Source organism: Balaenoptera borealis (genome assembly GCF_965194805.1).
Source record: "Balaenoptera borealis genome assembly, chromosome: 13".
In the NCBI taxonomy this organism is placed as follows: domain Eukaryota; kingdom Metazoa; phylum Chordata; class Mammalia; order Artiodactyla; family Balaenopteridae; genus Balaenoptera; species Balaenoptera borealis.
In genome coordinates this window covers 28,046,660-28,071,711 of record NC_138870.1, presented here as the reverse complement: position 1 = coordinate 28,071,711, position 25,052 = coordinate 28,046,660, and the positions used below count along the sequence as shown (strand labels likewise).

The 25,052-nt window shown below is 36.4% G+C and overlaps 1 protein-coding gene across 12 annotated transcripts in view; it reads right to left on the bottom strand.

Annotated features, from left to right (window-relative positions):
* Positions 1 to 25,052, bottom strand: part of FGD4 (FYVE, RhoGEF and PH domain containing 4) — a 220,626-nt gene that overhangs the window by 3,791 nt on the left and 191,783 nt on the right. For 10 of the 12 annotated variants that reach the window (XM_082352065.1, XM_082352076.1, XM_082352080.1 and 7 more), the window contains 7 exons: positions 20,356 to 20,528; positions 17,080 to 17,110; positions 16,773 to 16,865; positions 16,299 to 16,424; positions 12,553 to 12,693; positions 9,684 to 9,824; positions 1,954 to 7,572 (listed from right to left, as the gene is read on the bottom strand). In XM_082352065.1, the coding sequence (XP_082208191.1) occupies positions 7,315 to 7,572; positions 9,684 to 9,824; positions 12,553 to 12,693; positions 16,299 to 16,424; positions 16,773 to 16,865; positions 17,080 to 17,110; positions 20,356 to 20,528 (963 nt within the window). In that variant the 3' untranslated portion in view covers positions 1,954 to 7,314. Of the gene's footprint in view, positions 1 to 1,544; positions 1,713 to 1,953; positions 7,573 to 9,683; positions 9,825 to 12,552; positions 12,694 to 16,298; positions 16,425 to 16,772; positions 16,866 to 17,079; positions 17,111 to 20,355; positions 20,529 to 25,052 lie in introns of those variants that run through there. The other 2 variants (XM_082352074.1, XM_082352075.1) reach the window with 2 other exon arrangements.

Sequence of the window (25,052 nt, the reverse complement as noted above, 5' to 3'; positions counted from 1 at the left end):
GGTAGGTAGCGGTGGAACTGGTGAAAGAGAATCTGATTCTAGGTATATTTTGAAGGTGAGCTAATATAAATTCCTGTACTGGCTGTGTAGTCTCAGAAAGAGAGGAGTCAAAGATGAAAGCTTTTGGCCTCAGCAACTTGAAAAGCAGAGCTGCAGTTAACTGAGATGGAGAAAATTATGGATAGAGTAGGTTTTATGGGGAAAGATCAGTTGTTCAGCCTGACTGGAGTACATTCAGGAAAGGATGGGAAGAGAGGAATTGGAAACAGGTATAGAAAACTCAACTATTGCTCCAAAAGGGAGGGGAATATGGCTGGTAGCTGGCAGGGGAAGTGAAGTGAAGAGGTTTATTTAGGCTGGGAAAAATTATAACAGATGTGTTTGCTGATAGGCATATTCAGTTAAGAGGGAAAACTGATATCGTATAAGAAAAGGATAATGGTCGGAGCAGCATCCTTGAGAAGGTGCGTGGGGGTAGGATATGGCACACAAGTAGAGACCAGATTTAAGCAGGAACATGGATGGGCAGGAAAATAGACTATGTGGAACCTGTGTTGGTAGATGGGTAGATTCGGTTGTGGGAGGCTGTGGAAGTTCCCTGCCAATTTAATTTTCTGAGTAAAGTAGGGAAGAAGGTCATCAGCTGGGTGGAGGATGAGGGAGAATGTGTTGGAGGCTTGAGGAGAAAGGAGGTATGAAATGGTAATCTAGTAATGAATTTAAAATGAGACCAGTCAGTATAGTTGTTCATTTTGTTCGGCTGCATGATTGTAGGCATGGAGAAGACAGAGTTGAGTCAACCACGTTTTGGTTTTGCCAAACAAGTAAGACAAAGCTAGAGAGTGAACTGAACGCAAAGGAGTGACTATAATGATTGAACTGTAAGAGAGGGTAAGGGAGGAAGAGAGGACATCAAGAGCTGAGTGACAAATTACTTAACCTCTCTAAACCTGCTTACTTATATGAAAATGTTAAGAGTGCTGTTGTGAGGCTTACGTGGGATAATGTGTTTATAGAATGCTTAACATAGGACCAAGCACTGAGTAAATATGCAGTTTCTCAAGTGAGGTTTCCCATCAGGATCACCTGGGGAATTTTTGAAAATGCTCATGCCCACAGCCCAACCCCCACAAATAGAATTTCTGAGGGTGAGGCTGGAGCATGGCTTGGTTTTAACTACCCCCCAGGTGATTCTAATGTATAGTCAGGGTGGCAAACTTCCCTGTTAACTAAATGATCTCTATTAATAATACTAACAATCACTTACTGAATGTCTCCTATGGGCCAGGCAATATACTATAGTATTATCTCATTTAAGGGCCACAACTTTTCAAGGAGGAGTTCGTGCCTGAAGTGACAAACAGTAAGTGACAGAGCCAGGGATTTCTAGCCAGTTGTCTATGACTAAGTCCCTTCCACTATAAACTCGCTACTCCAAGAATGGTTTGAGGAGCATCAACACCACCGGAGACCTTGTTAACAACACCTGCCTCATCACTGACCTTGCTAAATCAGAATCTGCATTTGAGTAAAATCTTCAGGTGATTCCTATGTATATTAAAGTTTGAGAAGCTCTGAAATAGGCCACGCTGGCTCTCTCCGCCACAATTTCCATTCTGGTGTAAGGTGGAAGCAAACAAGTCATATCCATGGACCAAGGGCAACAGCTGATGCCAACTGCTTGTAAGTATCAATAAATAGTTCTTCAAGGCCTGAAAAAGGTAATAAATGTCTAAAAAGGATTATCTCTGGAAATATTTTACTTATGAAATACTACTGAATAATATTATTCTTGAAAGATTTACACAGGTTTTGGTGGGATTGGAGGTGGAAAGGAACATCAGTACCTTAAGGAGTAACTTTTTTCTGAATCAACCAAAATTTCTGACAACCAAAATCATTGTGAACTGAACATACATAATCCTAGCTCAAATAACATCTAAGTCTTTAGAATTCATTTAAAGATGTATTTATTTACAAGATACAAGTGTTTAATATTTAATAGGAATTAAAGTGCTTAATTTTACGTTTCCAATTCTCTGCCTTTATGACCAAATATACATATGTTACACAATATATACACTATCTGCAAGTATTTTACATTCATATAGCTAGAAGAGAAAAATTACTTTTTGTGTACACTTTCTCACATTTGAGTTAACTCTAAAATTTTGCTAATATACATTTCAAACTGATCAGTCAACAATTCAAAAACCCAGATAACACTTATTCAAGAATATCAGTCAATTGTCACTCATAAAATGAAATGCTAGTTTGGTACAACAAACAAAAACCTCCAAAGTTTTATATACAGACATGATTGCTAATGAAGGGAGACCCCCCCCCAAGTGATACATTTCAACATCCATATAATGTGTAATATATAATGTAATTCTATTATCATAATGGTCCCCATAGACTATTATGTCTCTTCCCAAACCCATATATATATATATATATATATATATATATATATCACTCTATGTATTTGGTATTCACTTATTCAAATATGCTACAATATTTCTTGATTTAATTTCTCACGAAATCTACCTAGTCTCACTAATTCAATCTGTAATGAATTTTAGGAAGGGGTAAACATCATGTAACTCTCAGTGACCTCCAATGAGTTAAAAACTATCTTGTAGAAGCCATGTGCTATTTCATCTCAAAAGACAGAAAAGACACTATTTTCTGCCAAATGTTCAGTCCAGAAAGTAGAATACAGACCATGATTGACTTTAGAGGGATTTTTTATGTCAGTAAACAGTGCAGAAAATGGTCCAATAGAATTTTTTTTTTTTTTTAGGTCTAAAGAAAAAGTAATGACAGGATACTAGTGGTATAATTTATAGGCCAAGGTGAAAGGCCCAGGTGTAATGCATCCCATCAGTGTGCAATTACATAGATTTACATCTTGTAGTTTATATCCCTCTGCAGTTTAAGTGTTTTTCATTTATCTTAGCATACATTGCTCTGATTTGGAGACCAAGGAACTCTTTCTGTCCACCTCTCTCTCTGTTCTTGCTTGTTTCAGTTCCTAATCTTATTCCTCTCTACCACATCAGTAAAGAAAGCAAAGTTACCCTCTCATGACAACATAATTACAGGGCATACATAAGAATGAATTATACTAAAAATCCATGTATATAATTTATGTTAAAATATTTAAGTGAAAAAGAATACTTTCTATAAAAATTTCGTTCCTATGGAAAAACAGAATTGGAAATCAACAGTGCTTTTACATATATACATGTATGCATAAATTCATAGAAAGGGTTTTAAAAGTATATCTAGTGGTCTTTTATATATCATACTCCTATTTTCTAAATCTGGAAACTCTATAGTAGATAGTAATTTGAAAATAAAAAGCAATTTGATTTTACTAAAATTGGACGAGAATGAAAAAGTAACATGATCCACTACAGATGTCCAGTATAGTCCTAAGAATAAGAACAGGTTAGCCACAGATTTTATATTAATATATTCTTGAAGAATACAAAAGTTAAGAATGAAGACATTATGACATTCTTGCCTTTTGAATTAATTTTAGCTTATAAATACCATGTGATTAATCTTAGACCTGCTAACAGGAACATTATGTGATGTAGAAAAATTTAATGTATTTTCTACTCTGCATTATAGCAAGGATACCTGAAAAAAAAAAAAAGAAAAAGAAAAAAAGACCTTTGTTTCCTAGAAGTTTATTTGCTCCTGTTGGTGCCTTTTCCTCAGGATATAACCAGCCCAGAAAGATCATTATTACAGTTACCACAGACAATATGCTCAGAATAAGAACTTAAGGCTTTGAGTATAACAAGAAATGAGATCTAAAATTTAAAGGGGAATTTAGATCTGTTTCCTGTTTCCACAAAGAAGACAATAAAACGTTTGGTAATTTTAAAAAATTGTTGTTGTTGTTGTTGTTGTTGTTTTAATTTGGGTAGCTTACCCAGTGAATATAAGTACACCAAGCAACATTAAACTTCATGGAAAATGAAATGTAACTTGATAAAGTAGTGCAGATGTGCTTTAACTGTTTTTAACCACCCATACATACCCTTTGCAAAAAAAAAAAAAAGGCTTTAAAAAAAATTAAAAAAGAAAAAAAATAAAAAGTCTTTTGATGGTTACTTGAATCCAAGGAATAATGTTGTCCCTCCCCCATCCCCCTGCCACACATACGTTCTTTTCCCTATACTGAGCAATTTGAATCACAGTATCACTCCTAAGAGTTAATTCTCTATATCCTTGTGGCTAGGAACATTCACATTAAAAGTTCAGTGTAAAACCCACCCTGTAGAGTTTTATTGCTTGCATACATGATGGCATTATAGATGCCGTTATTACAAAAGTGGCTGGTGGCATTTTTCATTATTGGGTCCCTCTTAAAACCTGGAGATAAGTCTGCACTACATTTCATTGGTAGACTTTCAATAAAGCAAAATTTATGTTGAAAAAAACTGGAATGTTTTATAAAAAATAGCAGTTTTTATCAAAGAAGTATTTTGTTAAGTTTGGAGAAAGGGCACTTTAAAGAAAAGATGATTTAGAGAAAATAAAGAATAAGACCAGTATGGAATGTTGGTTTTAATAGTAAAACAACCAATTATTTTTCTAGGTTCAATTTGTCATGACTGCTCAGGTGTCTCAGAAAGCAAAAGACAGATTATTCTTGTAACCAGCCAATCACATTTTGAGGTCTTTTGGTTGAGTGTTTCTAAATGGCTAAGAGTATTCCTTTGCCTTTCTCCAAGTAAAAACATTCGTGATTCTTTAATAAGAAACAGGTAAGGCTGCTTCATTGCTTCTCATTGTGCTTGGGAAAAGAACATGTGGAATGTGAAGACGGTGACTGGATAAGCAGAAATTCTCTTCTAATACTAATATCTACTTTTTTTTGAAAAAATTAAAGATAATGTTAAGAGCATGATAATAAATATTCTCTTTACATGAGTATTCTTTAAATAATCTAAATTAAATAACATTTGATATTTATTGAGCCAAAGCTTGAATGTGTTCATGTTACTTCCATTCCAGCAGAACTTATTTGTAGGGAAAGTGTAATCTTCTTGTTGTTCAAAATAGTTTTCAAAAATAGTCTGGCTCGTAAATATTCTAATTGGCTCTTACATTTCCATTTTTCTATCCACATTTACAAAAGTCACCTTCTCCTGATAATCATTCTACATTTTTATTGCTTCTCTTTTCTTGAGATTAAGAAAACCAAAGCATCACCTATAGCCGTAGGTCAACCTTCTCAATAACCACCCCGAACACAAACACACACACGGTTGGCAACTAGAAAAGAGAAGCAATGTAAAAAATTAAAAATTTGTCCTTAATTTAATAGGGCCTAAGAAGCTACCTTTATCTTTTTTTGGCTCTAAGTATTTGGTTTAATGTTGATGATCATGGCTGATGTTCCTTTTACAGAGGAAGGCAACCTAATCATGCCCACTATAATTAGTTTATCTGCTCCTTAGGGGTGTGGGGGGGAAGAAAAGAGATACTTCAAATATTTCTTAAAAAAAACAGGGCCTGAATAGATGTGTGGCAATCTCAAATTCTGAGTGAATCTAATCTACATTTAAGGTGTCATCCTCAAAGGCCGAGGATAGTGGGGCCGTTCTTGTTGATTTCTAGCAGACAGATGCATTAAAAAGTAACAATTAAAAAAAAAAAGTGACAATGTTTGGAAAATGACAGAGTAAATGAGGAAAAAAAAAGAGACAGAGTGATCTAATCTTGAGGAAAGGATTAACTTAAATAGCCAACTTAATGTGAGATTTTAATCACAATTACAATATAATAAAAAGCAGCCTTTGTGACAAGGAATCACATTTTGTCTATTAAAATTCCCCAGAGGATAAAAGGGAAAAGAATGCTCAAACTCTCGTCAATCATCTTGTACCCCCCCGAAAAACCTGCCATTAAAATATTGCTTTTTTATACTGTATTTTTCCCCACTCTTCTTTAATGAGGTGGTTTAAAGAGTTGAGGATAAACTTTCTAATTACCTATCCATCCCCCTCAATCATACATTATCCCATGTGAATTTTGTTTCATATCTGACAAACGAATAGGCCCACACAGTTATCTTAAGTGTTAATTATATATAGTCCTCATTTAACCACAATTAACAGTCTTATGGGAAAGAAAAACATAACAATAAATGTAGTTTCCATATGTCCCAGTTCTGTGTAAGGTCAGGTATCTTGTACATGCTGATATTAACTGCTGCAACAATTAGAGGATTGTAAAAGGTAAAATAACCTGTATGACTTGACCATCCCAGTGACCAAAATGCACTTTATCTCAGAATAATCAAGACTGAAGCATTAATTAAACCCTCATCTTATATTTAAGTAGGTATTATTAGCACCTTCAAAGAGAGGCACTGTTTTAAATAGGCACAGAACAAAGAAAAATAGTACTTTAAAAATACTGTTGGAATTCACTAATCTATCCCATGCCACATAAATTACAGCTTTTTATTATAAAAATATCAAGACCCTTAGATGTCAATCAGTTAAACATAAATCACCAAAAACATTTCTTAAGTTTAGAACACTGGTCAATTCCAAGGTAAAACATGCTGTATATTTTAAAAATAAATTAGAGACAAATATGAACCTAAAGCTGAAGAGAAAAGCATGTATAATGTGTGTATATATATATATATTCGTATTTAATACTATATATACATAACTGCTATATACTTAAGATATTTTATTCTTAGAAGTATTTCTACAAAAACAAGTATTATCTTAATAGGTTGAAAGTTTGAATACCAACAATTTGTTCTTTTTCTTTTGTTTTAAAAGAATGTACATCATTTATGCAGCTGGAGCTTTATAAACTAAATTAAATAAGTTAATAGCCTAAACTGTCCCTGTATTTTTTATTTTTAATGTGGATCTATTTTGGCAACATGGAGGTATATCTTTCAAACTATTATAAATCCTACATGTGTAAGTGAAGACATTAAAGGATTTCTTAAATGAAAGTGGCCTTTTCTAACCTGAAGTGATAGAATTGATACCAGTTTTTTCCAAGACAAAAGTACATATTCAAGGAATAGCTCATTAAAAAATGCTCCATTTTTCACATTATTTCAAACTTTATGGGTAGAATGGCTCTACACATTAATTTCAGTAAGAGTACATAAACATAGGAAAATAGTCCCCCCAAAGATGCATTTATGAGCTTGTATTTTTCAACATAAAGTGCTAAGAGATGAATAAGGAGAGCTGAGAATGTCTTGAGCTGTAAATCTTGAGATCCCCCCCTCCATACCGCGGTAGGCCCTGGAACTCAGCATTCTGATTTTCTCTTAGGTTCAGGATCATCGTCCAAAGTGGCTGGATGCTTACTAGGACCATCTGGCGTCTCACCTGTGACAGCTAAAAGGATGATTTTCAGCCACTTCTGTTTCAGTTCTTCACTGTCTGCAGCAAAGCTGTGCACAGACTTGGACTGGGTCAGTTTGAAACTGTGTGGCAGGTCTGCACTCCTCAGCATGTCATCCACAATGTAGCCTAGGAGTGGAATGGTGGCCTGGGCTCTGACATCCTAAGAAAAAAGCATGGTACATAAAGAAAAAACATGGTGAGATGTGATCCAGTGCCCACTAAACCTTTCCTACCACCATTCCACAGACTCGCACTGTGAACTCTCCATGGAGAGAGATGGGGATCCAGTGCTTTTAGCACAGTGCTTGTGTATGAGGCCACCCGTAATGTCACCTGAGTGAATTGATGAACGAGTGCTGACACCTAAATCAGCTAGAGTTCATTGACCCCACACCTCTTTCCCTGTGAGGGAGGTCCATTCAGCTCTTCATTCAGTGTAAAAGAGAAGAATAGTCATCTTATTGTACAAAACCAGCAAATGTTAATGATGATTTCATTACCAAATGCAGTTCTATTTGGTGCTTCATTCATTCATGCATCAATTTACTTATGGACAGGAAAAGAATGTAGGAAAAACAATGAAACAGAATAAAAAATCAAACAACCCAATCAAAAAATGGGCAGAAGACCTAAATAGACATTTCTTCAAAGAAGACATACAGATGGCCAAAAGGCACATGAAAAGATGCTCAACATCGCTAATTATTAAAGAAATGCAAATCAAAATTACAATGAGGTATCACCTCACACCGGTCAGAATGGCCATCATCAAAAAGTCTACAAATAATAAATGCTGGAGAGGACATGGAGAAATTGGAACCCACATACACTGTTGGTAGGAATGTAAATTGGTGCAGCCACTATGGAAAACAGTATGGAGAACAGCTCTAAAAATAGAGCTACCATATGATCCAGCAATCCCACTCTTGGGCATGTATCCAGAGAAAACCATAATTCAAAAAGATACATGCACCTCAATGTTCACTGCAGCACTATTTACAATAGCCAAGACATGGAAGCAACCTAAATGTCCATCAACAGATGAATGGATAAAGAAGACGTGGTATATATACATACAATTGAATATTACTCAGCCATAAAAAAGAACGAAATAATGCCATAATAATAATAATGCCAACATGGATGGACCTAGAGATTATCATACTAAGTGAAGTAAGCCATATAAAGACATATATCATATGATATCACTTATGATATATATGGAATCTAAAAGAAAAAAAAAGACACAAATGAACTTATTTCCAAAACAGAAAGAGACTCACAGACACAGAAAACAAACTTTGGTTACTAAAGGGGAAAAGGGGGTGGGAGAAGGGATAAATTAGGAGGCTGGGATTAACATATATACACTACTATGTATAAAATAGATAACCAACAAGGATCTGTATAACACAGGGAACTATACTCAATATTATGTAATAACCTATAAGGGAAAAGAATCTAAAAAAGAAATATATATATATATTCAGAGAGAGATATATATATATCTCTGAATAGCTGTGCTGTATACCTGAAACTTACCCAATATTGTAAATCAACTACACTTCAATTAAAAATACATACACACACACACACACATATCTCAGCATTTTTAGTCTATTTCTAAAAGTTTTACTAGTACTTAATGTAGATATGTGTAGGCTAAAACACAACAGGTACATTAAAATTTTTATATGTTTCCAGGTGAGTGCACAATTGATTTAAGTGTTGTTGGTTTTTTAAGCACAACACAATCCATAGCGCCTGGTGTATGTCTGCTGTTCCTATATATTTATCTCAGATCCATTCATATAAGGTCTCAAAAAATTGTTACTGGATAATGTTAATCCAAGGTTGATTTAAATTCACCTTCTCACATTCCTTTCTTTTTCAAGTATCCCTCCATGCAGGAAAAAAAAAAAGGCTTACTAATATTTCCCATCATTAAAAAGGCTCCTTCTCCTTCTTGCCTCTCCCTCTGATTCAACCTCTTCTCCCCATGCCCTTTCCTAATTCAATTCACATTTTCTCAAACCCACTGAATAGGAATGAGGGAAGAGGGCAAATGATCCACAGGCTGAAGAAATTATTGGCTATAGAAGGAATCAGTCTAAATAAACTTGAATTTTAGTTACTTACTATTTTTCAACTATAATGAAAAATAGTGAAACTGTGTGAATTCTCTTGTTCTATAGAGAAGTAATGGAAGGATTTTAAGTTCAGTGTCCACTGGCCTCCCTCCGTCCCTTCAGAAAGATGAAGTTTAGATACCTGGGGGGCACCGTACATGTACAGCACAAGAGGGTCTTGTTTGGGGATCACACACCAAGCTTTCTGCCAAGGTTTTGACTTTTCCATATATTGAAGAAAACTGCACACCACACTGTTTCCAGATACTTCTGCAGATTCAATCTAGAAAATACAATGGAAAGAAACAGTGAGACAGAGCGAATGAACACAAAATAAACCAGATAGAGAGGTAATTCAACTTAAGGTAACATTCATAAATTACAATGTGTTTATATAAAATGCCTCCTGGGATTGCCTAGAGAAGGTTCATCTGCAATTATTATTTAAACATTCATCTAGATCTATGATGAATTAAGTCAATTTTAACTGTATTACCAGACCTGTAGTTTAAATAAAATTAAACATTTATTGACTGCTTACTATGAAGGCACTTTTCTTAGCTCACTACTTATATCATTTAATCCTCACATCAACACTGAAAAGTTATTACTTGTATTATTATGAGGTTTAGAGATGAAATAGCTTTCCTAAGATTTAGGAATTGGTGTGCTAGGATTTGAGTCTGGACCCAGAGTCTGAACTCTTAGCCACAATGCTATACCAACGTCACTATGTAAGAATGCAATAGCAAAAAGGCAAATACTTACCAGCAACCTTTGTCCTATACCTGAGATAACTTTAAAGTTTTTAAAATTGCAATAACTCTTTGTGGAGCCATGTACGGTTTTCTGCTTTGTCTCCTAATACGTAAATCACTGGCTAAAAAGGGAACAAAATCCTTTGACTAAATGATGGTTTTTATTACACATATTATGGAAAGCAACTGGTGTGCATCTATTTTCTGTCTCTCAAATCCAGTGTCATCCACTGAACAGTGCTGGTTTGCAAACTGCTTTGCTACCAGTTCGAGATAAGCACAGAAAGCAAGAGTAAACATTTAGAAACTTTTATAGCAGTCTGACTTGTGATGATACCCAAGCACATGATTGTGTATTTTACAAAAATACTGAGCTGTGATGGTTTAGAAAGTAAAACTGGCCCTTCATCACAGATAGTTTAAGAAGCATTGACTGGCAAACAATGGACTCTAGCCCACCACCTGTTTTTATATGGCCTGTGAGCTAAGCAGAGTTTTTACAGATGAACATTTAAAATCAATCTGATGATCTAGAATACTAACTTTGGACTCCAACTAAGTGAAATGTTCTCTATCTCCCCTCTCCCAAAGGAATTCCATACTTCTTATTACCATATTATAAAAATTGTACTAAATTATTACTTTTAATTTTGTCAATAAAAATTTGAGAAAATTTGTTTTCTCTCTTGTTTTAGAAGTAATATTCTCAGTTTTGCCTTTCAGCCTGCAAAGACTAAAATAGTTTCTCTCTGCCCTTTTACAGAAAAAATTTGTTGATCCTTGGTCTAGAGGACATAACAAACTAGTTGGCATGAGTAAGTTTCAAATATATATGTATGTGTGTGTGCATATGCACACATCCACACTTATCTTCTACTTATGGACTTCACACTATAAATACATTTGATTAAATGTGTTAACCTAATAAGTAATTAATTTTCCTCCAAGTACAGGTTTTTCTAGAAAACTACCTAGAGATTTTTATTTCATAGATACAGCCTGAAACTCACCCCTTAAAACAAGTTATTTGACTCATTATTCTATGCCAGTCTCATCCATTGCTGCTGTTCAGTCTTCCGAGACTGTGTTTCTGGAAGCTGCTGAAGCATGTCTTTCCACCCTCCCTGCCAGAGAAAGTCCACTCTGGTCTGCCATACAAGCAACATCTATATCCTAGAAGAATGCAGAGTTATAGTTTGTGGGCCTGTACTTTAGCCTCAAGTGGAACTTGAAGTTTATGATCCTTCTTCAGTTAACAGAAATGACTTTTTATATGTTTATACAGTGTAGAGTTCAATAAACACTCATTGATTCTTTTTTTTTTTCACTCATTGATTCTTAAATAAATTGTAGAAATTCTTAATAAACCAAGTATGTCTATGATTTTAGATACATATGAATTTTGATCATGAGCTTATTCTTCACATATTTCCAGGCTATCTTGAACTTTCTGTCACAAAGCCCTTATTATGTAGTTTATTACTTATGTTGTTAATATCTTTGGGTGTAAAACTTATTTCAGATACTAGTCGCATTACAGTTCCTAGGTTTGGGAGGTCTGAATTTATCTAAAACATGAATCAAACTTACTTGTAAGACATTTCAATAATATTTCAACGCAGTTCTCAGATTACTGTCACTGGCCATTAAATGATTCTTTTAATGCAATAAGTTGGAAGAGTTTTTCAGGTAATAAGACTTTAAATTTTAATAATATCGTACAGTATTTTCAAAGCCAATATGATGAAACTGAGAGAAAAGCTTTCCTCTTAAAATATATATATAGTAGTAAGTTGGGCATTAGAAGAGATGTCAATTAATACTCTAATATTTGACCACAGCTACCTTCACAAAATCAATACACAATCAGCCCTCCATATCTGTGGATGCAGAACCTGAGGATATGGAGGGCTGGCTGTATCATGCCACTGTATATAAGAGGCTTGAGCATCTGTGGGTTTTGGTATCTGTGGGGGTCCTGGAACCAATCCCCCGCAGATGCCAAGGAAGGACTGGATTTACTCTCAAATACACATTGGTTAACATAGCACTGTCCCTCTTCTTTCTGTACAACTGAGCATGACCCCAAGAGTCAGCAATAGAACAAAAGTATAAATCTTGCTCATCATAGTCCAAATTGTTAAATACTAAGAGAAATAACAAAATATATCATTTGTATTCTTCAGAGTTAAAAAAAAAATTCTGTTTCTAGTATAAAAATCTGAAAGATATCCAATATTTAATATTTCATACCTCTAAAATTCCTTTTCTTTTCTTTTCTTCACTGTCTGTGAATCCACTTATTATCTGATAACAGTCTTTACAAACTTTGCTCAATTTACCACCATCATACTCAAGTTGAGCTTTATAATCAGAACACTTCCAACAAACCACCTTAAATTAAGAAAAAATAACAAAGAGTGAATAATCATATTTAAAAAATAACAAGATTTAAGCAATAATCAGTTATAGGTAATAATAAAGAGAAAAAGTTAAATGTAAAAGGCAAATTTTTATCAGACTAACAATATCCCCATGAACATTTGGAGTATTTGTCATGTATTATAATGCTGTTTGTGATGGGCTCTGCTTGCTCATCCTTCTCTTCCTGGCCCTAAAGGTAGGAGCTCTTCAAAGGCTTGGTCCAGACCATTACACTTCATACCTTTGGACGTTTTATATCTTCCCCAAATGAATTCATGGTCTACCTTGCTCCCAGCTTTCTCCTTATCACACTTCATCCCTCCCAACCTGTTCCCCTCTCAGAGTACTCTCTATTGCTGGAAATAGCACAGCCTTCTAACCAGTTATGGCAAGTCAGAAACCTAGGAGTCATCCTGATACCTTTCTCTACCTCACCCCATAGATTCACCATGTTATAAAGTCCTGCTGATTTTATCTCCTAGATATTTTTTCAATCTGTCCATTTTTCTACATCTTCCTTGCAATTACCTGAGTCCAAGCTATCAATGTCCTGGTTTGGACCATTATAGCCTCATGACTGGTCCTTGTAGCATTCCTACTGGAGTCCAGGCCACTACTCTAAGATCCCCTCCAAGTTATTTTCCAAATAGCATCAGATGCTTCCTTAAAAATGCTAATCTGATATATTTCTCTTCTTTTTAAATTTCTTTAAAGTCTTCCCTTTGTTCTTGGATAATGAACAAATTCTTAACCGTGGCCTATAAAGTCCTGCATGACTTACCTCTCTTACTCTATCTTCAGTGACACTGGCTTCTAACAGCTCCTAGAGTGCTCTGCTCCCTCCCTCTCTCATCGCTGCTTCAGTGAGTTAACTCTTGCTCATCCTTCAGATACTGACTCAAATTTCACTTCCTCAAGGAAGACTCCTCCAACTTCCAGAATACAGCCCATCTCTTATCACTGTGCTATTAAAGTTCCATATGCTTTTTGCATGCACTGATCACAATTTTTAATCATATACTTGTGTGATTTTTCAATTAATGTTTGTCACCCTCACTAGGCTGTAAGCTCTATGAGAAATTGTCCTTGTGTATTTTGCTAACTATTTATAGTAACTGTTTAAAAAATAACCTTGCAGTTTAAAAAATTATCTTCTTGGGGACTTCCCTGGTGGTCCAGTGGTTAAGAATCTGCCTTCCATGCAGGGGACGTGGGTTCAATCCCTGGTGGGGGAACTACGATCCCACATGCTGCGGGGTAACTAAGCCTGCGTGCCGCAACTACTGAGCCCGCGCACTCTAGAGCCCGTGTGCCACAACTAGGAGCCTGTGCACCGCAATTACTGAGCCTGAACTCTCTGGAGTCCGCATGCCACAACTACTGAGCCCACGTGCTCTGGAGCCCGCATGCCACAACTAGAGAAAAGCCTGCGTGCTGCAATGAAACATCCCACATGCCACAACAAAGATCCCGCATGGTGCAACTAAGACCTGATGCAGCCAAATAAATAAATAAAATTATCTTCTTGCTTCTAGAAGAATATTTTCCCTCATTTATAGTGGACAAACTATATTTAAGAAATATAAATATTAGTAAAACTTTCGGTTTAGATTCACATCATGTAAAATTCATAATAAAAAATTGTTCATTGTTTTCTCATAATTTCAATGAAATTACCCTAGGATTTAAAATTAGACATGTCTGTATCTGCAAATTCATATCAACTAATACTTATTTTCAAATTATGTCACAGTACATTCATATTTTTGTTTACTGAAAGCAAGTATGTCAATATCTGATATCATTTCAAGCACACTCAATGAGAGATTAAAAGAAGTCTTACACTGAGGGGGAAAAAAAGATGTTTGCTATCAATTTGATTTTGATTATAAAACTGTCTCACTGAGTCAAAACTTAGGAAAAAAGGAAGAATAAATCTGCAATGTAATTGAGAATAATCTGAAAGTACTATCAATAAAAACTGTTGCATGAAAGCATACTAATAATACATTCAGTCACGACACTACAATGCCTATCCTACTCTATGCTTATGTGTTGCTTTTTAGAAGAAGGTATTAATCTTCAACTTGGTTTACAAGGCCCTCCAAAACCTGCTGCTACTTCTCTCCAACTTCAGGTCATGCTTTGTTCCTTCTCACTCTTTCCATATGAAACAATTCAATCCCTGAAAACCTGTCAACTGCCTTAGCTGGCTTGAGTTGCTGAATCTTGTTAGAGATATTTCATTCCATTAAATGGACTAGTGTGTCCTTTTAAATTTATAACCATAAACCCCTAATGGGCATCTTTGTTTCTTTGGTAGGCTCACTTTTTCCTGCCCAGAGACAACTATTACATACTTAGCTCTCTTTCTCAAATCTCCCCCCTCCCTCTTACTTCCCCCTTCACTTTCAGATGATGACTCTTCCTCTTCCTCTTCAATGAATATGTAGATATTATCAGATCTAAATTCCCTCATTTCCCACCACCAAATCAAAAACACACCCACATTTCCACTCATCTTTCTCTTTATCCTTTCTGTTATAATGGAGGGAAGTTTCCCTCTCCCCATCAAAAGTCTGAACTTCTACTTAAGCTATAGGTTCCATCTCATATTTTCTCAAAGTCACTGACTCCTTTGGTTATTATTTATCTTTCTATTTCTTAGATTGCTCATTATGCTCCAGCTACATGACCTTTTGGCAGTCTCAAGAATAGATCAGGGCTTCCCTGGTGGCGCAGTGGTTGAGAATCTGCCTGCCAGTGCAGGGGATATGGGTTCGAGCCCTAGTCTGGGAAGATCCCACATGCCGCGGAGCAACTAAGCCCATGTGCCACAACTACTGAGCCTGTGCTCTAGAGCCCGTGGGCCACAACTACTGAGCCTGCGTGCCACAACTACTGAAGCCCGTGCGCCTAGAGCCCGTGCTCCGCAACAAGAGAAGCCACTGCAGTGAGAAGCCCATGCACCACAACGAAGAGTAGCCCCCACTCGCTGCAAATAAATAGAAAGCCTATGTTCAGCAACGAAGACCCAATGCAGCCAGAAATAAATAAATAAATTTATTTTAAAAAATAAAAAAATTAAAAAGAATAGATGAAGCTCTTTCCTACCTCAGGGCTTTTGACATACAACTCTCACTGCCTGAATGCTCTTTCTGCCTTCTTTCTTATGGTTAGCTCTTTCTCACCTTTTAGGCATCAGCTTAAATAGCAACGCCTCAGATAGGTCTTCATTTTTCTAACTAAAATTGGTTCCAAATCCTCTTCCATTACCGTTATTCCCCATTTTAGCTTCTTGATTTCTTATTGCATTTATAGTCATTTGAAATGCTTGTCTGTTAATTTGACTGGTCTGTTTTCTCCATTAGAATGTGAGCTCTGTGAAGCTGGCTATCATTTTGCTTACCAGTTTTTCTCCAGGACCCAGCACAGTGCTTTGCATAAAGTTATCACCAACAGAAGTTTATCAACTAAGTGATTTATTGAATGATTTCTTTGTTTTTTTCCAATTAATGATTTTACAACACTTATATAGTGACTAACAATCTTAATGACCAAGAAAGCTCACATACATGTCCACATGCTCGACAATGATGCCTTCTCCTCGTCAGGGCATTAAAAGACTCCTTGCATTTCATACACATTGTAACTTCATTATCTCGGATCCATCTTGGGGCTCTTTTTCCTAGCTCAGCAGTCTAAAAAGGAAAGAGAGATTCAACTTTAATGGCAAAAACTGTCATTTCCATCCATCCATCCATCCATCCGTTCGTTCATTTATTTATTTTAAAAAGAATTTTAACAACATTGCTCATACCATGTTCTGAAACTCAAGATCCAGAAAAAGAGAAAGAAAAAAAAAAAGGTTCAAAGACATTTAAGCAGCATGAAAAGGCACTCTATTGTATTCATCTAAGAAGAAATGAGATTCTGTCCAAATAGCCAGTTTTGGCATTGCAAAGGGAAAAGACTGGGTAACAAAATGACTAGATAGATCTTCTGCAACTGCAAACAGAAAAGAACTTAAAGAATTTAATTCAACTTACAGAAACCTCTGAGTGAATGTCATTATCCTTGGCAATTGCATTTCTGAAGGTTTCATGCCTCTGATGGAAAGCATCAATAGTCTCTTGAAGTGCCTAAAATATACATGAAATTCAAAGCACATATTAAAGTATCACATGCAAATTAATAAAAACACTTTATTAAATATCTAGGATGGAAATCACCTTAAAAATTAAATGACCTTATTCTGATGACTACAATATGTGCATAATAAAACAATATATGTGCATCTGGATACATATACAGAGATTACCACACAAAAAAAATGAAAATAGAAATCAGGTTTACCTTGATCCATTCTTCTTTGTCTTGCTCAGAACTAAAATAAACAACAACAAAAAATTAAAGTGAATAAAGAGAACATTAATGAGTTATACCTGGTGCATACAACTGTATTTATGTTATTCCAACTTTCTGGAAAATTCAGGGATGTCCAAGAAGGAGTTATAATAAAAATTAAACAGAATCTCTGGCAATTGAACAAATGAATTCATAAACATAGTTTTATACCATCCACTTACTTTGGTACACATAACTTTTGATGGAGAGAGTTAAGTTTGTCTTCTATTAGTTTAACCACCATCATCTAGTTGTATATATCAAGTATCTGTAGATCTAGCATTATACTAGATATAGACTTAGTCTTCCAATTCACCTTTATGAAAACACATGAGGCTTTGCAAGGCTGCTAGTCACAACCCATCTTAGAAAAGATTGCAATTATCCTTGAGACTATAAATTATCTGTGTAAGTCCTTAGGGAGCTATGTAACATTTCCTTTGGTAAACAATTTAATTCTATTTTGCTAGGCTTCAGGCAATACCATACCTAATTCACTATAGATAAAACACAATGAAGATTTAAATGCCTGTAGGAAGGAGGTTTCACAGATTAATGAACCCCAGTATTTAATAATTTTCTGTTGGGAAAAAATTTCCCTTTTAGTAGACTTTGGACTCAGTAAGATCTCCAAATTGAGGGATTGTGAAGAGTGGGCTCTATTTGTTTGTATGTATTTGGTAGGCTAGGGCTAAGTCTGAGTCCCTGTCCCAGCCTGAATGTCACATGCCACAGTCCCACAGGTATCACATATGTATAAGTCTGTGATCATACCATCCATGTGACACCATCCATCTTTCTCACAAAAACTGAGTATCATGATGTGCCAGGAATACTGCTGGAATCCGTGCCTGTCAAATGTAAGATTCTGCTTATATTTCACCTGGGGATCCTGAACCAAGAACCTTGGTGGGGGCAGGGGCTTTAATCTTGCCCCTCAAAAAAGGTTTCTCCCTAATGCTATGCCCCGCCCCCACAAAATCAGCTCTATTGCTCTGGAAGCATAGTTATTTGCTAGCCGCTTTTAGCCTTTTAAATGCAAAGTAACCTGACAAGTCTTTAATGCCTTTTGTTTTACTTTCTCAATCATGGCAGATTTTTAAATTTACTCCTTTGTTTAATTTACTCATCACTATATTTTTATATCCATTTAGCAATAGAAAACCATTGAATAAAAACTACATAAAATAATTTTGTTTCAAAAGTTTATATTCTTTTGAATATGGAAGGGGAAGTAGAGTGTGAGAGGTCAGTCTTCAGGCTGACTTATTTAATAAGAAAAGCAGAACATTTTTTTCTGTGTTGGCTTCAGAAGTGAATTCTCTTTAAATATCACCAAATATATACCCAATTTGGGGTTCCATGTAATCCTTCAGACTTTCTGAGAATTTCAGTGTTTGTCTACATTCTTGAGAGAGTCATTATAGACCAGAAGATAAGTAATCACACTTCATTCAGATCTTCAATTCATCATATAATCATAAATACAACTAAAGCAATGAGATTAGGGGAATAAGAAATTTAAGGAAAAATGAATGTGTTTTCAGTACTAATTGAAATGTATCCAATAGTGCATATTGGAACTCTACAAAATGATAACTGCCTGTACTTAAGAAAAATTTTCATGAATCAGCCCCATCCTGAAGCGAAAACAGCCCAACCTGCTAATGGAGGGGGGCTGGAGTCCCTCTCAACTCAGGCAACCCAAGAATCCTTGATAATCTCTCTTCTGCTGTTCAGACACATTTCTCGGGTTTGCAGATTTGGAACTATGCTGATATTCAGAGCCAGCAGAACCTTCATTCATCTGTAATGAAGACTTCTATGATGATCAGAACTATTGATGAGTCTTCTCTGTCGCCAGGGCCAATCACTCAGGGAGTCAACCACTGAGTGAGGACTTAGGTCAGGAGCTTCCAAGTACAGTAACATAAATTGTTCTCTTGGGTTTGATGGCTGGGGTCCAAATCTCACCATGATAAAGTAGGATAACCATAACATCCAAAGCCAAGTCCACCACCATTTTAACTCATGCTTGAAATGCTGCCTCCTAATCCTCAGGGCAGTCTCCTGGCAGCTCCCTAAGTAATGCAGGTTCACTATATATTTTCTGTGGGAAATCAAAGGACTGGCTAGGTATTTCTTCAAACTTTCCTAACCTGCCACATGTTCCATATCTATAATCACCAATTCCCTGGCTCCCTGGGCACAGATTCCTATTAAAATAATTTATTCTCTTTTGAAACTGTGAAGTTTAAGCTCGTACATAGTTACTAAACACAAATATCCAGGATGAGTTCACCTAAGCAACCAGAACCACATGCTATTGGTGCAAAGGAATAGAAAGGAACAGAAGGGCTCTCTGATTTTCCATGGATTCTAGGGTATGAAAACCATCAGAGCTGGGATCAGTAGTTAACCTCTGATCTGTGAACTTTTGGTGTATCTCAATTTTCACCATGCTAGGTTTTTTTTTTTTATAGGATAAATGGATGACAGTTTCCTAAAGCAGATATTTTAAAACCTGACAGCACTCTGTCTTCTAGAGGTTCACGCATGAGGTAGCTGTGATCTACTACAGTGGTTCTCATGTTTTTTTTTTTTTTTCTTTCCAAACGTGGTTATGGTAGGGGGATGGATGCTAGGCCTCCAGATCTTTCTCTCCCACTCAATAAACATATAAGAAGAGCCACCCCTTTCAGAAGTCCTGGTTGCTACAGGCTACTAGAGCCCCAAATGGCCCCCTTCATGTATCCTCAACTGTGGCAGGAGAATCATCTTTTCCAAAATGCCTCCAAAATGATCGATTTCCAAAATCATTCTCTCCATCAAAGTGCCATTAAGTCCTATGAATGCAGAGTCTTTGAAGGACAGATAGTTAAAGCTTCAACATTTATCATGAAATAATAAACATCAATAAACATTTGTGGACCAAAAGGAAGGATGGCGGAAAAAAGGTTAGAGAACTTTTTCCTAGAAGACTCAAAACTTTGGCTTGAATGCAACAATTCGGTCACTTTAATTTACTGAATGCTTACTGTCTGAAAAACCACTATCCTAGGCACTACAGAGGAATCAAAAGGGAAGACATAATTCTTGACTTTCAAGAGCTCACATCTTTCCATTTATGTCCAACCAGACATGGGATAGATCCTCAGAATTATTTTGTCCTACAATTTATTTTGATGCTTTTGTAAAGTTGTGAGATAGGAATGGTTCTCTTACCTGGCTTGTAGTTCCAGTGTTCTCTCTTTCCCAGATACCTGGAAAGTGTGTGGATATTCCTCATTGTGAGTCTCTACAATTTTCATTCCATCAATGCCAACCCTGGTTCGAACTGTGAATTTAGAGCCCACCAAGCTGAATCTTGGCACGCAGTACAGCAACATGTTGTTGAACTGCAAAAAGGCAGAACACATGTAAAAAAACAGGAAAACAAAGACAGAGGAAAGTGACCAATATTGAAAGTAGCCCTAGACAAAAATTCCAGGGAATACCATACTTTCTATGTGAGAAAAATTACTTAAATACCAGAGAGCTTTTATGCTTGTATCAAAATTGTCATATTTTAAAATTTGTAACATATATTTCCCCCCTGTGTTGGTTCATAAATATTTTATTAATATTTAAGTAAACCAATCATCATTTTGTACTAGTAAGGAAGTTAGTTAAGGAAATTAAGCTCAGCAACAATTTATTAAGGACCTCTATATACCAGAAACTGAAGTTCTCAACCATGTAAGTTGAAGCCCTTAGGCAATAAAATTTCTAACTGTTGTGTCAGGCAACAAGTCTACAATAGCTGTTAGAGGAAAAGATTAATATTTAGCAATTATTTTTACCAATGTGTTTAATGTTAAGTTTAAAAAAGTAGGCAAATTATTAGTTCAAATTTCATTAGAACGTGGGTTAGCACACTAAATCCTCTGTAGAAAAACAAAGTCACTGTTTTATACTGCCCCACATCTTGCTTAAGAATTCATCATGTATGAATTAACAGAAAAGTCATTTATTTTAGCAAAAAGTCTTTATTTAAAATGAAGAACCTTATTTTGAAACTGAATCAAATTAGTGCCTCATTTCTAGTCAACCATGAACAACTCCTGGACTTCCCTGGTGGCGCAGTGGTTGAGAATCTGCCTGCCAATGCAGGGGACACGGGTTCGAGCCCTGGTCTGGGAAGATCCCACATGCCGCGGAGCAACTGGGCCCGTGAGCCACAACTACTGAGTCTGCGCGTCTGGAGCTTGTGCTCTGCAATAAGAGAGGCCACGATAGTGAGAGGCCCACGCACCGTGATGAAGAGTGGCCCCCACTCGCCGCAACTAGAGAAAGCCCTCGCACAGAAACGAAGACCCAAAACAGCCAAAAATAAATAACTAAATAAATAAATTAAAAAAAAAAAAAGAACCCGCCTGCCAATGCAGGGGACACGGGTTCAAGTCCTGCTCCCGGAAGATCCCACATGCCGCGGAGCAACTGGGCACGTGTGCCACAACTACTGAGCCTGCGCTCTAGAGCCCGTGAGCCACAACTAGTGAAGCCCGCGTGGCTAGAGCCCAGGCTCGTAACAAGAGAAGCCACCGCGGTGAGAAGCCCATACACCACAACGAAGAGCAGCCCCTGCTCAACGCAACTAGAGAAAGCCCGTGCGCAGCAACAAAGGCCCGACGCAGCCCAAAATAAATAAAAAATAAGTAAATTTATAAAAAAACAAAACAAAACAAAACAATGAACAGCTCCTGCTAATCAGTACCAAGCAATGATTTGGGGAAGGCATTTAATTAACTTTTAAATATATTAAAACATGCAAAAGGATGAAACTCTAAATATGGGGGTTAATTTGTAGGCAGATTCCTAAAGAAGGTCCATATTTATCTTTCTACTTCATATTTATTGTTTCTAACACTGTTTCTAGGCTTAAATATATTTTTGTAAGAAAAGCAACTGGGAACTTAAACACTTATGTAACCTCTCATGTCTCAGGATCATTATCTGTAAAAGTCACAGGTTGTTGAGAGGATTAAATGAGGAATAATGTCCTGTTGTCAGGTCCTCTTTTTAGCTCCAACCATCAAAGAAATGTTGATGGATATTTAAAACATTTCAACATCTTTATGTGACAATGTCCACTGTACTCATTCTGAAAGCAAATTTTTTACCAGTTTGTTCCTCATACATTATTTTGCAACTTCCTATAACTAACATCATAAATTTCATTTCCACACTGTATAATGTAGAAATAAAAGGGCACTAAATACGTTTTTATCAGATATATCTGAGCACCACATTTCACATTTACATTTCTAGAAGGGAACATAATCAATGCTTTATCATTAATTGTCCACTGTATTCTAAATATGGCAATCACAGCCTCACTGTAGTACACAGAATTTAGAGATCTGAAAATACTCTTAAATGTTCTCATCACCATCCCAGCTTGATTAAGGCAACAGCTTGCTAACTGTTCATGTTAGTATTTCTTTCCTCTATAAGGTCTTCTCAGGAGGGGATTTGGCCATGTCTGAACAGTACTGCAGGAGTTGCAAAGAGCCACCAAAATGGACAGGGCTAGCCAATAAATACCCTTTTTCTTCTGCTTAGAGGTGAAGGTGATAATGCTTACAAAGAAGATGCCATATACGTAAAGGAATTAAGTAGCTAGTCCTGTTCCCTCTGTGAACCTTGCTCCTGTGGCAAAAGCCACCATCACCTTCTCTGGGTTTTGCTGGTACTAAAAGAGGGAGTAGCACCAAGTAGACTGACTTTCCCTTTCAGTGAAAGAAACTCCTTTTATTCCATGCCCGCTGCTCAGAAGTAGTTATTGACAAAGCAGTCTCTGGCTGGCAAGCTCTAGAAGTGCTAGGCTGTGCCAAAACCTAGAAGAAAGTCTCAACTTTATTAAAAGTGTAGGGAGGTTCCTGCTTCTTGATCTCCAGGGCTCCTCGACTAGTTATTTCAAGTCTCTTTAAAATATATTATTTGATTGAAATAATTCAATTTCATGTCTCACCAGTGACAGTTCATTAAAGTTTGTTTTAGAAGGTAAAAATACATTGTTGGAGAAAATTTCCAGTGCCCGGCCTGTATTCAAAGTTTAAATAAGTCAAGAGAAAAATATATATATAACTCTGTCAAAAGGTATAAGGAAACAAGGACTAGAACTCCAAAGAGCCAAGAATAAAACCTCCTATCATTCTATGGGATAATTCAGTGATTTTTTTTTTTAACTTTCAGATGTCAGGTGTGGTTATTTACTTACTCAACAGAGTAACCTACATAACATAAAAAGCATGATGTGGAGGCAAGCAAATATGCAAACACATGATGATCATTTGAAAGCTGAAATCAAATTCTAAATATAACTTGGTTTTTCAGATTTACAAGTGTAATTATCTCCAGAATAGGAAATAGAAAACTAGCGCTCATTTTACTTCTAGAGAGAAAGGAGAAAAAATAAAAGGTACTTCTGAAGTTTCTACATATAAGAAAAAAAAGATGCTCTATGGGAATAAATGTGTGCTGGGGAGAGGAGAGATTCTGTGACAAGTACAGTACTACAGGGGAAGGACTGAAAGAATGAACACGACAAGAACTGCTTCTAAGATGGTCTTCAAAAGATGAATAAGGCTTTCCTAAAATTTCTGCTGTATGACTCCATTCTCCTGGAAGGCAATGACACGATATGCTTGATAGCTTATAATAACTGGAACAAGATGGGTACTTTTCTCAAAGTCACTACTGTTGTATTCCCCCAAGGTCCTTTGCCATCTGTCCTCCAAATAGCTGTTTAATTTGGCTCTGAATTAAGGTATTCAATCCAAAACTATTTCCAGAATAATTCTCAAATGTGAAAATTAAACCAAGGCCATTGGTTAGACACAGAGCTGAAAGTTTAACTATAGAAACTGTAACACTGATGTTGAAGAGGGGAAAGGAAAATTACCTAAGCACCTACAGGTAAAGACAAAGGGAAGACACTGACTCCCAGGCATTTTGCCCAGAACAGTATATTAAGCATCTCTTTTTAATCTGGATTTTTGATGCTTTGACATCTTGGGGCCTTGCTGACATTGGAGGACTGCCCCCTCTCAGGACTACTCAATTCTTTGAGACAGTGAGTGACTCACCTGCAAGCATGACTTTCATATGGAAACCAACAGATCCAGAACTCACACCCCAATCACCTCCTCTATTGAGTGCTTACACTCTGGGTCAGTGTTCCCCTTCCCTAAGGACCCTAAGGCTAGGTACCAGGCAACAGTCCCTGTGTGCCAGAGCCTGATGAAATTATTTAAACTAGCAAATTCTAAGCTGGTTTTCTCTGCCTTGCCTATTCCTTCTCGCAGAAACCACAGTACAGGCTCTTGCCCACATTTGCTGCTTGCTTTCTCTGCCTTCTGACCAACTCTGGTGCTTTCTCATGTAGCTCTTCCATGGTGTGGCATGCCCCCTCCTTTTGGAATCTCCGAGTATAACTATCTTTTCAATGGCAATCATCTCCTGATGTGTTGGCCTCACCATATTTGAATAACAAAACCTACATTTCAAAATAAACAGCCCTCTGGACCCTAACATGACATCACATGTCCCTGATTTACATTTAGGTCTCTGTAAAACTTCTGAAAGGTGAAGTTCTTCTGTTGAGCTCCAATGAAGACTTTTTTATAGTTAATTTGTAAAATATCTATAAATTTTTTAAGTTATTGAGATATAATTCATATACCCTTTTAAAATGTACAATTCATGGTTTTTATATAGTTGTAAATCGTGCAGCCATCACTACTACCTAATTTTAGAACATTACATGACTCTAAATGGAAATCCTGTATCCATTTCCTCCTCCCCACTAGCCCTAAGCTACCACTACTTACTTCCTGCCTCTATGCATTTGCCTATTCTAGACATTTCATATAAACGGA